The 13790-nt window shown below is 35.5% G+C and overlaps 1 protein-coding gene across 3 annotated transcripts in view; it reads right to left on the bottom strand.

Moving 5' to 3' along the window:
- Positions 1-13790, bottom strand: part of NAV3 (neuron navigator 3) — an 832636-nt gene that overhangs the window by 247183 nt on the left and 571663 nt on the right. For all 3 annotated transcript variants that reach the window (XM_067009787.1, XM_067009786.1, XM_067009785.1), the window contains 2 exons: positions 5770-5887; positions 5085-5137 (listed from right to left, as the gene is read on the bottom strand). In XM_067009787.1, the coding sequence (XP_066865888.1) occupies positions 5085-5137; positions 5770-5887 (171 nt within the window). The remainder of the gene's footprint in view (positions 1-5084; positions 5138-5769; positions 5888-13790) is intronic.

Here is a 13790-nt window from a genome sequence, read left to right as displayed (position 1 = left end):
CTGGATTGCTGTAAACTATGGAAATGGAATAAAGATGCCTGTGAAATCCATGATGGTAATTATTGTGGCAGCCATAACCCTGTGGGACATGGAATCAGAGAATTAAGGGAAGACTAAAACCTAATTTTTCATCTCCCAGGAATAGAAAAGGGTAAGAGGCACAAGTTTTCCAAAAACCTGCGTCTCAGCAAATTTCAAACAATATGATATGATAGAAAAGAAGGGAAAATGTTGTGGCTGAAAAAACCAGTCGAGCTATTAGAGTGAGGTGAAGGGAGGAAGCAGCGAAGAGGAAGGACAGGCTGGGAACAACACCCTCACCTCTGCCCTACCATCTAATTCTTGCTTTGCAACTACTTCACATGATCAAAGTTCCTAACCCCTCCATGCATTTATGAAGATTATTAAATATCAAGGCCTAGTTTATTAGCACCCCACTCTAACCAACTGAGCTAACTGGACAAGTGCTCTAATGGTCTACTTTAAAATAAAGAAAATTTTGTTTTCAAAACAACTCTTCCTCTACATGTCTTACATTTTTGTCTAAGAACCTTGCACTTGTGCCTCTGCATTTCAAATACATGTTGGGCATTTTTTTTCTGCTATTTTTAATCTGCTGGGCATTCTGAATGTTCCTGGTATTTATAGTTGGCTAATTTATTTCCTCATGTAATCACACCAGAGTTGTGGCATGCAGCATATATTTTGAATCCTGATACCACCCACCTAGAAATTACTTAACAGGTGTCATCCATATTAGTAACTTCATTTTTGGATGAGGTTAAATATAGTGTTGAATAAGCTCCTACAAACTTAGTTCTGTTTTTTTCAGGATGAGTTTGGTCTCAAACTTATTAAGGAAAGATAGCAATTGATAGCAGTTGAAACTTGGAATAAGTATGAATCAAAACCTCTCAATAATCCTGCTAATAAAGACAAGTTCATATTTTTCTTAAATACGTGCGCTTTAGCCAATAATATTTGAAAGAATTTTTGTTGAATTTTCTTTATCTGCTATAAAATACTATAATGAATGTTTTTTCTTTATATTATAAGGTAACCATTAGAGAATGACATGGAAAAGAGCACATTAATATTATCTAATAGTCTGAAGTCATCATCATATTGATTTGAATTCCTTCCATTTCTATGTAATCCACTAACAAATACCACCTCTTCAAGCAATCATATCCCCTTATGAAAGGAAAGTGTATCCCCATTGTTTTCCAACATTAAATCTTCCACACAGACTTCAAATTTCCTCCTCTGCCATGTCCCTGAGGATCTGGCATGGTCACTTGTCTCCCCATTCCCTTGGATCCTCCCCTCTCCCTATTGCTTCCGCCTTCTCTGCCTACTTCCACCTTTGCAAAAACTCCTCTCACCTTGACTTCCTCTCAAACTATATATTTTTTATTCATCCTTCAACAGGAAAGTCCTGGAAAGATCATTCAAGACTCAGTGGATATCTGCACCTCTCAGCTATTCTTGAACACATGATCACTCTACAGAAGATGTTTACGTGAACATCTGTCTAATTATCAAATTATCTAATTAACACCTCTCTAATTATCAAAACTAACTCTCCTGCCTTCTGGTATACCAACGCATTGACTAGGTAGCATCTGACAGCATCTGCCACATTTTCCTCATCTTACTTTGCCCTGTCCCACTGGGTTAGTCCAAGTATGTACTACAGCTTAAGCTACCATAGCTACCCTAAGGATTAACAATCCATATCTGTTGATCCACTCTCTCAGTGATGGGCTCACTTTCTCACCACTCTTTTCACCCTTTTCTGACTCCTTCACCTCTGCTTATCACATACATGTTGGTATTCCTCAGTGTGAGAACCTCAGCTTTCTTCCTTTCTGACTTTACACAGACCTCCTAGAGATCTCATCCTTGGCCATGGCTTCAACCATTACCTAAGCAGTGGGTATATTCTAACCAATATCTTACTTCTGGCCTTTAGAATCACATGCCTAATAGCCTCCAATAACCTCCTACTTGACGTTCCAATGGGTACATCAAATTCTACTTGTCAAAATCTGAATTTGTCCTCTTCCCCTCTTCATCTTTTAGCCTGTTTTCTCCCTCCATAATAATCATCTGGTTTAATTGTAACTATTTACTCATTCAGGCCAAAAAATCGGGGACCATTGCCTGGTCCCTATATTTTTCATCTCCTATACCCAACTGAAGGCCAACACTTAAGTATTCTACAATGCCCAGAAAGCACCTGGGGTGATCATTTTTAATATTTACACCAGATCACAACACAGCCCAGCTTTAAAAGTCCTCCAAAGGCTCCTCAATCAACTTAGAGTAACATACAAACTCCTTCCTTTGGTCCTACATAATCAGGCTTCTGTCATCCCCTCCAATCATCTCTCACTGTGCTCAAACCACAGTGGTCTTCTGCTTCTGGAACACACCAAGCTCACTTCCTTCACATTCCTTTTGTTCTTCCCTATTAACACTTGCTATTATTTATTTGCATATTTGCTCCTCTGATCCTCAAGTGTCCCTACACCTGGTGCCTTATGTGCTCAGTTAACATTGCCTAAATATGAATAGCTGGCTGTTATTCATCAATATACCATACATTCACACCATGAGAGAACTTCTATTACTAAAGGCTGAAAATAATCCAATAAAGGTTACCAAGTTTGAAATTAAAAAAAAAAAAAAGACAATTTGTAACTAGAAACAGTAACAGACCAGTTTTACCTCACCTTTTGTTATGAAACATGAACACCAACCAAAGGCCATGAAAAATCAGATATATAAAAAGCATTGGCCAAGTAGTTCCATGAGTAAGGCCAGTGCTCACTGTTACTAACACAGCACTGCTCGGTTGTTACACAATAAAGAAACAGGCAACAGCCTGTTTGGAAAAGATGTATGAAATTTATAAGCCTAGTCATGCTATCATAATTCTCTTTCCTCTACTTTCTTGTCTCAGTTAAAATCCGGAATTTTTATTCATTAATAACATAGTACCGATGCCAATTCTTAAGAACAGAGGCAAAAAAAATTCAGCCAAAAAAGTTACATTTGTGTCATATGTATTCTTCTGAATCACCTTATTGAAGGTATGCCAATTTCAGGTTAGAAATTCAACCACATCAAAAAAAATGAGGTTACAAGTCATTGTTACTCATAATTCAGTGTATTTCTGACTAAAACTTTCTGGCTGGAAAAAAATGATCACCTATTTTATAACATTTGCATTTCTCAGGTTTTGACTTTTTAAAAAAATCAGAAGCAGAAATATCAACATAACATGTATACTAGATGTTGCATGACATTTGGGGGCTAATAAGGAGCAGGAAGTAATAAAATTAAGAGAGTCTTATACTCATGAGAATATTTTCAGATTTGTAGAATCTTAGGCACAGATGTTTCAGATAAGTATCTAAGGACAGCATCTCTATCTATAGTTACGAGTTTTAAAGGTTTATCTGTTTATTATCTGTCATGAAGTAATAGCTTGGCTATTTATTGAACTGTAATCAGAATCAAATTGGAATGACAGCAGAGAACATAAGAGTTTTAGCATCCAACATCTCTTTATGGTTGAAATAATGAAAGTAAAGCCAACAGTGTTGGGTTTGAGAAATAACATATGATATTCAGGGACTATAGAGCTTTTTAATATAAAGCCTTAAAAATCTTTTAACGGGTATTAATTCATGAATGTGCTTTTTATAAAGTTTGTAGCAATATTATTCTGCATTTCCATATCAGTTTAGATAGTAAAGGATGTCCATAATTATATGTTATTATCATATCATAATTAGGGTTCACTTTACAGATGAGAAAGCTGAGGCTCAGAGAAGTTACATGTCTTTCCCATCATCGTGCAGCTTTTATTATAGCAGGGCCTAAAGGTATTATAACTACTTCCAGTAAAACTTCAGGAAATAACTATAATTAATTTTAATAGAGTCATCTTTGTGCCCAGAGTAATTAGATCAGGAAGTTTCCTTAAAACTGAAATGTTTTACAGAGAATCTTTCTTTATAGTGATTTTTTTCACAAGAGCGACACAGAGTTCATGACACTGTAGTAGGTCCTTAGAGGAGTGTTTAAACACACACACACACACACACACACACACACACACACAGAGACGTGCTAGTTAATCACTCTTTAAAAATAAATTCTTTTTATTATTTTTGATTCTGACATTAAATAAAGCAGGTCAGCAGGTCAAAACAGTTCATCATTTTTTCATTCTTCCAGTTTCTGTCAATTAAATACTCATTATTTTTATTTTAAATGCCTATTCTATGCTAAAAAGAGTTTTGGAGGAAACCTTATCTTGTGGATTTTGGCTGTCATTCCTGATTATATCTGCTGACATAACTTCAGTTAAGGCATTTTGTTTCATGTTGTCTTATAAAATTAAGTTGTGGCTATTTAATTAAGAAAGGGGTGGGTTTTTATCTCAGCAGTTTATTAATCTATTATTTTATTATAAAACTCTAGGCTTTACCAAGTGGTAAAAATAAGAGAGGGCTGGGGGACAGACAGACCTCTAGATCGACAACTTTCTGGAAAAGGCTATGAATCGTATCGCCTAGTCAGTCCCTGCTCAGCAAAATTCCAGCAGCCTGCCCTTAGAGTTATTTCCAAAAGTGTTGAAGAGTCCATGTGTTTACACTGGACTTTGTTATGAGCGAAGAAAATACTATTCATATATTTTTTAAATGCACATGGCAACTTTTGTTCTTCAAACCAGTTGTTCAGATAAAAAGACTCCACTTAAAACTGGCAATGGGATTTATTGCCACCAAGACCAGTGTTAAATTATTCAGACATTAGAACAAAATAAAAAAGTCAAGAATCTGATAAAACACCTGGAGATTGGTTCTTCAGGAGTCATACGTATTCAACCGTATCGTTGTTATCACTTCTTCCTAAATTGCACCCAAAGAAATATAGGACAGAATATGATCAAATGGTTTCTTAAACAAGGAGAGAGACATGCTAAAGAAACTTCTAGTCCATTTTTAAATGCAGTTAACTCTGGAAGTGAAGACAAGCAATATATTTAGAATAAACATGATTCTTACCATCTGAGATTGACTCCTAGGACATCCATTGATATCTTCAACTTTTTCATTTGCTAAAGCCAAGAAATAAAATAAAAGAGAGAAAAAAAGAACGACATGCTTAAGCCATGAAGTGAAACACACAAAAAAGGAGACTAAGAAAAAAAGAAAAAAAAAAAACACCAAGCAAAATGCTGGTGCTACATTCACTCTGCCTCCTAAGCCGTGTACAAGAAGACACTCTTGTTAGCAGCCGCCAGGTCCATATGCACAAATCAGGCAAATAAAAAAAAAAAAAGTGAGTGAGAAGGAAGTTGCTGCTAATTCCTTAGCTTGTGCCAAATGACTGCTGGCATGAAACCTTTCACAATTGTCCCTGCTGGATCAGGATATAGTTTCAAGGAATCTCAGAGTGTATGAGTTGCTCCAGCTAACGAAATGCACACATGGGAGACATATGGTTTAATGAAGCGTTCATTTCTGACAATTCAGTGTATGTAAAGATACAGTTCAAGCCATTTAAAAGTATGGCCAAACTGCCTTTTTCAAACATTCTCACATAAACATTTTAATTAAATCACAGGGAGAGCTGCATTAATCTCAGAGACACATGGACCAAGTTCCTAAGCATCCAAATTAAATTGTATTTTACCAAAGTGCGTGGGCGCAGAAACTTTCATGGCTTTTCTCAGAGGGCAGATCTTACCAATGATCTGGATGATTTCTGCTAGCAGTACTCCATCTGCAATGTCTTGCTGCAAATCCTTGATCAGCCGCTTGTGGCCCGATTTTGCCAGGTAGTGGTTGGCCCAGTCCGTGTAAATCTGTTGAACAGAGGGAGGGAAGAAGTGAGATGGGACGAGGGAAAAGAGAGGCAATAAAAATGCTTAAGACAAATGTTGGATTCAAAGGGAAGTTATTCTGGATCGCATTCCAGCTTAAGGAGTCATAGCTCCAAAGGAAATAGTTGTAAAATAATTTTTAAACAGCTCTTTCCCCCACTTATCTCTTGTTTCAAAGGGGGATGACTCACTCTTTTTTCAAAACCCGGGACTAGTCACTTGTGACACAGCAAAACTCCCTTCCTGGATGACTACTGAGGAAGCTCCTGTTTGCAAATCAGTTTGAGTTTTGACTCTCTTGCCCCTGGTTCTATCATATTGAAAATAATCTGCCTGTCCTTGTAAAAGGAAGTCACCTGGATTGATTTATACCAGAAACTTACTATAAAAATGTGTGCTTCTCTGAGAAGACTTTATTAAATTTGTCATGTGAGATACTGCATGTGACAATATTTTGGCATCATCTTATGAAATAATTGCAAATGCCTAAGCTATTTTATTTGAACTGTCATATCCCATTTCAGCCTCTTGAAATGAATTTATATAAGAGAATAGAGGAAGCAAATGCAGTTATTACATAGAAATTATAATACAGAATTGAGGAGCAGATTATGAGCCATAAGGTTGGCAATCTACATAAAGTAGAGGTGTCTCTCCAATAACAGATTATGATAGAAGAAAAAACTGAAACTGTTCAAAAACGTCACAAAAATAAAATGTTACTAATTTTTCAAATGTTATAGGCACTTACTGATGTAATGTAATCTAAATGTAAGGAAATAAATAAAACTTTAATTACATGAATGGCTCATATGGACTTAATACATTTATTACAAGGCAGACTATAATATGTAATATGATAGAAGAATGCAAAGTTTGAAATGAGAATAGAGGAGGACAATTAACTGAGAAATATACACATGAAAATGTGTTATAGAAGCACTGGAATTAGAACTGGAAACATAATAGAGCCTAAAGATAGGAAGTGAAGGAAAGGGCTTTCCCCACAGAGGGGACAAGATACAGAAAGGCAGAGGAAAAAAGGAATCCAGGGCACAGTTGTAAATTATATAATTAAGGCAGGATGCCTGAAATTATGACAAATTAGACTGGAAAGGTAAATTGAGCTTTGTAGTCATGAGCACTGAGTGCCAAGCAAAATGTAAAAAAATGCTTTTAAAATTTCTAACAAAACTAATATATGTTTTTGTAAAAATAAAATAAAATAGAAGTGTAGAAACTGAGAAATGAAGGTTTCCCCACAACTTGCAACCCCACCCACTTTTGAATGACTTGGTATAAATAGTTATAGAATTTTTTTCTACGCCTACACACTTCACCATATGACACAATATTACACACACATACACATACTCATGATAGAATGCATAACCAAATCTAGCTCAATTTTACGTATCACTGCAGTTTTCAGTTTTTATGTAACAGTATTTTAATAACACTTCTAAAACCATTTTGCATATATTTTCCCACTATTTTTGATGTAATATTATACATAATATCAATCCCCTGTTGAAGGATATTTAATTTTTTTTAATGTTTTCACTGCATCTAAATTTGTAAGATACATCTTATATATGTATCTTGGCACATTCATATACTAGTATTTTTTACAGGACCAAAACCTAAAAGTGGGACCACTAAGTTTTTTTAATGTATCCTAGGTACAAACATTCCAAAATACAGCATAGGGCTTCCCTGGTGGCGCAGTGGTTGAGAATCCGCCTGCCGATGCAGGGGACACGGCTTCGTGCCCCGGTCCGGGAAGATCCCACGTGCCGCGGAGCGGCTGGGCCCGTGAACCATGGCCGCTGAGCCTGCGCATCCGGAGCCTGTGCTCCGCAACGGGAGAGGCCACAACAGTGAGAGGCCCGCGTACCGCAAAAAAAAAAAAAAAAAAAATACAGCATAGAAGAAAAAGAGGGTGTTTCTTTATTTTAGAAAATACAAAGTGGCATCTTAATGCATATGTAGTGGTATTAAGTGTCCTGAAAGACATAAATAATTTGAAGCATCCTGTTGAATAAGAAAAACATATATGATAGCAACACTACATCTTTCTCCATGTTCATGATCTTCTTTATACTGAAGATATTAAAGTGTGAGAAAAATCACTTGCACAACTGTCTCCTGAATTAGAAAACAAACACATGATTTCTAGATAGACACATTTATTTGGTGTTCATTTTCCTCAAGATTTTAGTCTGCTTGTGTTATTGTAAAATTTTAATTTTATAAAGATTTATACTGTTTAGAATATAAAAAATTGAGCACCTTCCCTTCATCTACACATCAATCAAATGACAGCATTAATTGTTTGGTTCCTAGTAGAAATTTCAGGGCAAGCCAGGCTTGATTTGTGCCTATCCCCTAGGCAGTGAGTTATAAGCACCAGTTAATTGACTTTAAAGGATCCACAAAGATGAAGAACATGAGTTCTGTAGTCAAGCAGACCTAGCTTTGAGGCCCAGCAGACCGCTTGTCACACCTGGGACATTGAACAAGTTGCTTATCCTTTCTAAACCTGATTCCTCATCTGCAAAATAAGGATAATAATAATACTTACATTATAAAATAGTGTCAGGAATAAATAAGATAGCACTTGTAAAGTGCCTGTCACAGAGTTAGCACTGAAAAAAGGTCTGCTGTTATTATCATTTTATGGCATCTAAGTGTTATTTGCTATGATGGCTTTCCAACAAATATGTGTTGATGTTATCATTTTGCAAAGGTTAAACAATTTGGAAGTATTGGCGGTCGAAGACTGGAGAAACTGTACTCGTTGCTTTCTTACACTACTCACATCTCTGACTCCTGCTATCTAATTCACTAGGGCCACAGATCTGTCTGCCATCCAAACTCAGAGGAATGTATCCAATTTTTAAGGCTGTGATGTTCTCATCCAGGCCTGCAATGCCTCCATTGTGACACAACCTCCAACAAACTCCATGTTGCATGGATTCCTCTTTTTTAATGAAGGCATTAAATTATGGAAAATATATTCATTTAACATTTATTTAAATATACACAGAATGGAATGTATTAAAAATAAAAACAATAATACTTTTATTTTCCAAATGCATGTCAACAGTGCCTTAGCCTTTATCCAAATCCCTCCTGGGACTCAGGTGAGAAAACAGATGGGAAACCAGCTGGTTGGCTTCAAGACCTTGTTGGGATAGCCTCTGGCTGAGCTCATGAAACACGTTTTCACTTGGTCCAGGATTCCTTCTAGAGGAATCCCAAGCCCAAGTGCTTTGATTCTCCAGCATCTCTAACACATGAAACTTTGCTCAGATAGTAGCTCTGACTTAGCTGCAATCAGAAACATCTATTCAGACTAATGAAATGAATTTAAAAACTAAGTCCCATGCACTTTACTTACTTACTCTTTCTAACAGACATATGTAGAAGACACCTGATTCAAGTTAATCAGTGATTTTCAAAGGGTTAAAATCTAGATTAGGAAATATCAAACAATTACAAAGCAACTTATACATATATTTAAAATTAAATATATATAAACTTATACTTTCCTGTCTTTTAAAAAATAAAAAATTAAATTTGAAAAAGTGGACTTATGAACTGTGTCTTTAAGGAGACAGTTTTCAACAAAGGACACATGGTATATAAATATATATATTTAAAACTCATCAATAAACTTTCTGTAATAACCTGATGAGAGAAGATACAAACAACTTTGTCACTCATCATTAGAATCTGTTGTTCGAATAAACACAACAGAATGGTGAAATCATGTCCGGATTATGGATCTGAGCTCCAAAGTTGCCCTTGATTCATCCCCTCCCATAAAAATAATCACAGTATTTAACCTCTTAGCCTCAGTTGAATGAGTGAAATGTGTGGTACTTATTTTGTAGGATTACGGTATGAGTTATAGTCGTTTTTTGTGTGTGTGAAGAAACTGATATAACTGGAAATAATATATCAATCATAAATCAATATTTGGTATTTTCTACAGGGTCATTGAGTGTTTAAATCATCAAGGTTGTGACCAAAGCTTTAAATACCATTTACCTTAAAACATCTGAGGAAAGCTGGCTTCAGATGTTTAAAATGCAATATTATGAATATAAATGTCATCTCATGTAATAATTATATTTCAGTTAATTCAGAAGAATTAATGAGATTATGTTTACCAAAGTGCTACTTAGAAACTCTAGCACAGTTGTATGTTTAATAATGCATTTACAGTAATTTAAAATAATAGAAATTAAAGGCACCATGGCATACTTTATATTTCATATTTATCAGCATAGGTTTTAGGGTCTATTATGCAACAGCAGGTATTCTTTAAGGAATAGTCTATATGGTTGGAATTTCTGCTCTGCCACTCAATATCCACGTGGATACTGACTGAACATTTATTTCCTCTCAATGTAAGATTTTTCTCATCTGTAAAATGGCAATAATATTATTACCTATTAATGGGATTATTGTGAGGAGTTAATAAATTTATACTTTTGGAACATGGCCTTTCACTTACTAAATATTTGTTAAATGTCAAATAGTATTATTAGTTCACATTTTCATATTTACATTAATCATAATTAGTTTATTAACATTATAAAACAGTATCTTTGTCAAATCCTTAAATCTTAGCTGTCCACCCAAAGGTAGTTGACCTAACTAATTAAAGAAAACTGCTTCAAGTTGTAATGATCTCTTAATTATTTGATCCTATAATATTTCTTTTACAGTGCTAATTTTTAAATTATAAAATAATAGGGTCAAATAGAAAGCAATATTCCTGATTTCAAGCTATACTATAAAGCTATGGTCACCAAAACAATATGGTACTAGCATAACAACAGATAAATAGACCAATGGAACAGAATTGAGAGCCTAGAAATAAAACCATGCATATATAATCAATTAATATTTGACAAAAGAGCTAAGAACACTCAATGGAGAAAAGACAGACACTTCAATAAATGCTGCTGAGATAGTTAGATAGTCACATGTGAAAGAATGAAACTGGACCCATATCTTATGCCACTTAAAAAAAATTAACTCAAAATGGATTAAGATCTGAAACCATGAAACCCCTAGAAACAAACACAGGAATAAATTCCTTGACATGGGTCTTGGGAATGAAGTTTTGGATATGACATCTAAAGCACAAGAAACAAAACAAAACAAAAAACAAGTGGGACTACACCAAACTAAAAAGCATCTGCACAGCAAAAGAAATCATCAACAAAGTGAAAAGACAACCCACGGAATGGGAAAAAAAATTTGCAAACAGTATAATCTGATAAAGGAATTAATACCTAAGATATATAAAGAAATTGTACAATTCAATACCAAAAATACAAGTAACCCAATTAAAAATAGGCAAAGGATCTGAATAGACATTTGTCCAAAGAAAATACACGAAATTCCAACAGGTATAAGAAAAGATGTTCAATATCACTAGTCATTAGGGAAATGCAAATTAAAACCACAATGTGATAGCACCTCACGCCTGTTAGAATGGCTGTTATCAAAAAGACAAGATGGGCTTCCCTGGTGGCGCAGTGGTTGGAGAGTCCGCCTGCTCATGCAGGGGACACGGCTCCGTGCCTTGGTCCAGGAAGATACCACGTGCCGCTGAGCGGCTGGGCCCGTGAGCCATGGCCGCTGAGCCTGCGCGTCCGGAGCCTGTGCTCCGCAGCGGGAGCGGCCACAACAGTGAGAGGCCCGCGTACCGCAAAAAAAAAAAAAAAAAAAAAAAAAAAAAAAAAGACGAGATAACAAACGCTGACATGGATATGGAGAAAAGGGAACCCCTGTGTACTACTGGTGGAATTTTAAGTTGGTATAGCCACTAGGGAAATTAGTATGGAGGATCCTCAAGTAGTTAAAAATAGAAGTACCATATGATCTAGCATTTCTACTTCTGGAAATATATACAAAGGAAATAGAAACACTAACTCAAAAATATATCTGCAACCCTGTGTTCATAGGAGCATTATTTACAATAGCTAAGACATAGAAAAAAACCTAAGTGTCCATCGATGGATGAATGGAAAAAGAAGTTGTGGTACATATATAGATATAGAAAATATAGATATATAAATTTATACACACACACACGATGGAATGTTATTCACTCATAGAAAATGAAGAAATCCTACTATTTGCCACAATATGAATGAAACTTGAAGGTATTATGCTAAGTGGAATAGGTCATACAGAGAAATATAAATATTGTATAATCTCACTTACATGTGGAATCTAAAAACAAATGAAAAAACCTCATTGAAAAAAGATCAGACTTGTGGTTACCAGAGGCGGAGGGTGGAGGGTGAGGGGGAATTGGAGAAAGGTGGCAAAAGGTACAAACTTCCGGTTACAAGATAAATAAGCACCAAGGATGTAATGCATGGCATGATGACTACAGTTAATACTGCTATACGATACACAGGAGATTTGTTAAGAGAGTTAATCCTGTGAATTCTCATCACAAGAAGATTCCCCCTCCCATTTTTTTTCTTTTTACTGTATCTATCTATATGAGAAGTTGGATGTTAACTGAACGTACTGTGGTAATAATTTCACAGTATATGTAAACCAAACCATCAGGCTGTATGCCTTAAATGTATAGAGTGATGTATATCAATTATTTCTCAATAAAACGGCAAATGAATAAATAATAAATATGGCTGTAAAAAAAACAAACAAAAATAGAAGACAAAATATAGAAATCATATTGCTTTTATCCTGTTACAGTAAAACAACATCAGAAGATCTACTCTGGTTCTCCATGGAGTCTTAAACTTTTGTTTATGATGAATTTTTTTTTTTTACTACTGACAATATAATGCACTGCCTTTGTGTATCACAGCAAACTGCTCCTGAATTTTTTAACCATAACTCATTATTTGATGAGTGTATTATAAGTAACCTGACAGTTATATAAAAATGATTATGACTGTTTTTGTTACTGCATACAGTACACACTGAGGTATACAAATGTTTCAATGAGACACAATAATTTATTTTTAATGAGTGCTAAATGATCAAAGAAATGTAGAGAAGTAGGTGGGGAAAGACAGACTCTTCAGTCAAGAGCCTATTTCAACAGAAAGACACTAACCTATAACCTACTTAGAAAATATTATAAATGAAGTCAGATGATTTTAAATATTAGTTGAGCTGGTTTCAACCCTGCATTTATTTATACACATTAGTTTCTCCCCAACATTCAAGGAGTAGTGATATATTCCCGTAAGCACTGCTCTCTGGTTTATTCAAATTATAGGTTTTGAGAAGTCAAATAGGCTCTTCTAATCCATAGCAGAAAGAAAATGTTTTGAAAACCAACAATTTCAACAGTAATAATTGGGCTTTCACATTACATAAATCAGCAAAGGACTAAACACAAAAAAGATAAACCATAAATGGTAGATTAGGGAAGAGTGACCAGTGATGAAAGTATTTTTTCCCACAGAGAGAAGAATTAGTCCTGGGAAGAGAACTGGAAGGAAGGGAAGGTGCTAAGATTCGACCTAACAGGCCACCTCTCTGGGTGGAGTTTCGTAGTAGTATCTGGACCCAAGAAGGACTCACAAAGCATAACATCTACCAAAAGTGTATGGGAGAGCATTCATTTTTTCTTCCAATTCCTGAGAACCATATGGGATTTTTCTAAGGGAAAGCAAGTGAGCCCAGAGAGTATTTGAAATCAGGACAGGAAGGATGCTTAGACCTCATATGGGAAAGGACAAAAAGCAAGAAATATGTGAGCACAGGTTATGATAACTCCAGTCTGACAGACATCATAATTTCACCACTTACCAGACAGTGGCACTGATGGCCGCTAACGGCCCATAAGATGTGGCATCATGGTGCTGTGGTAGTA

This window comes from Kogia breviceps, chromosome 12 (genome assembly GCF_026419965.1).
Source record: "Kogia breviceps isolate mKogBre1 chromosome 12, mKogBre1 haplotype 1, whole genome shotgun sequence".
In the NCBI taxonomy this organism is placed as follows: Eukaryota; Metazoa; Chordata; class Mammalia; order Artiodactyla; family Physeteridae; genus Kogia; species Kogia breviceps.
The sequence above is the reverse complement of the archived record's forward strand: the minus strand, read 5'-3'. Positions and strand labels throughout refer to the sequence as shown.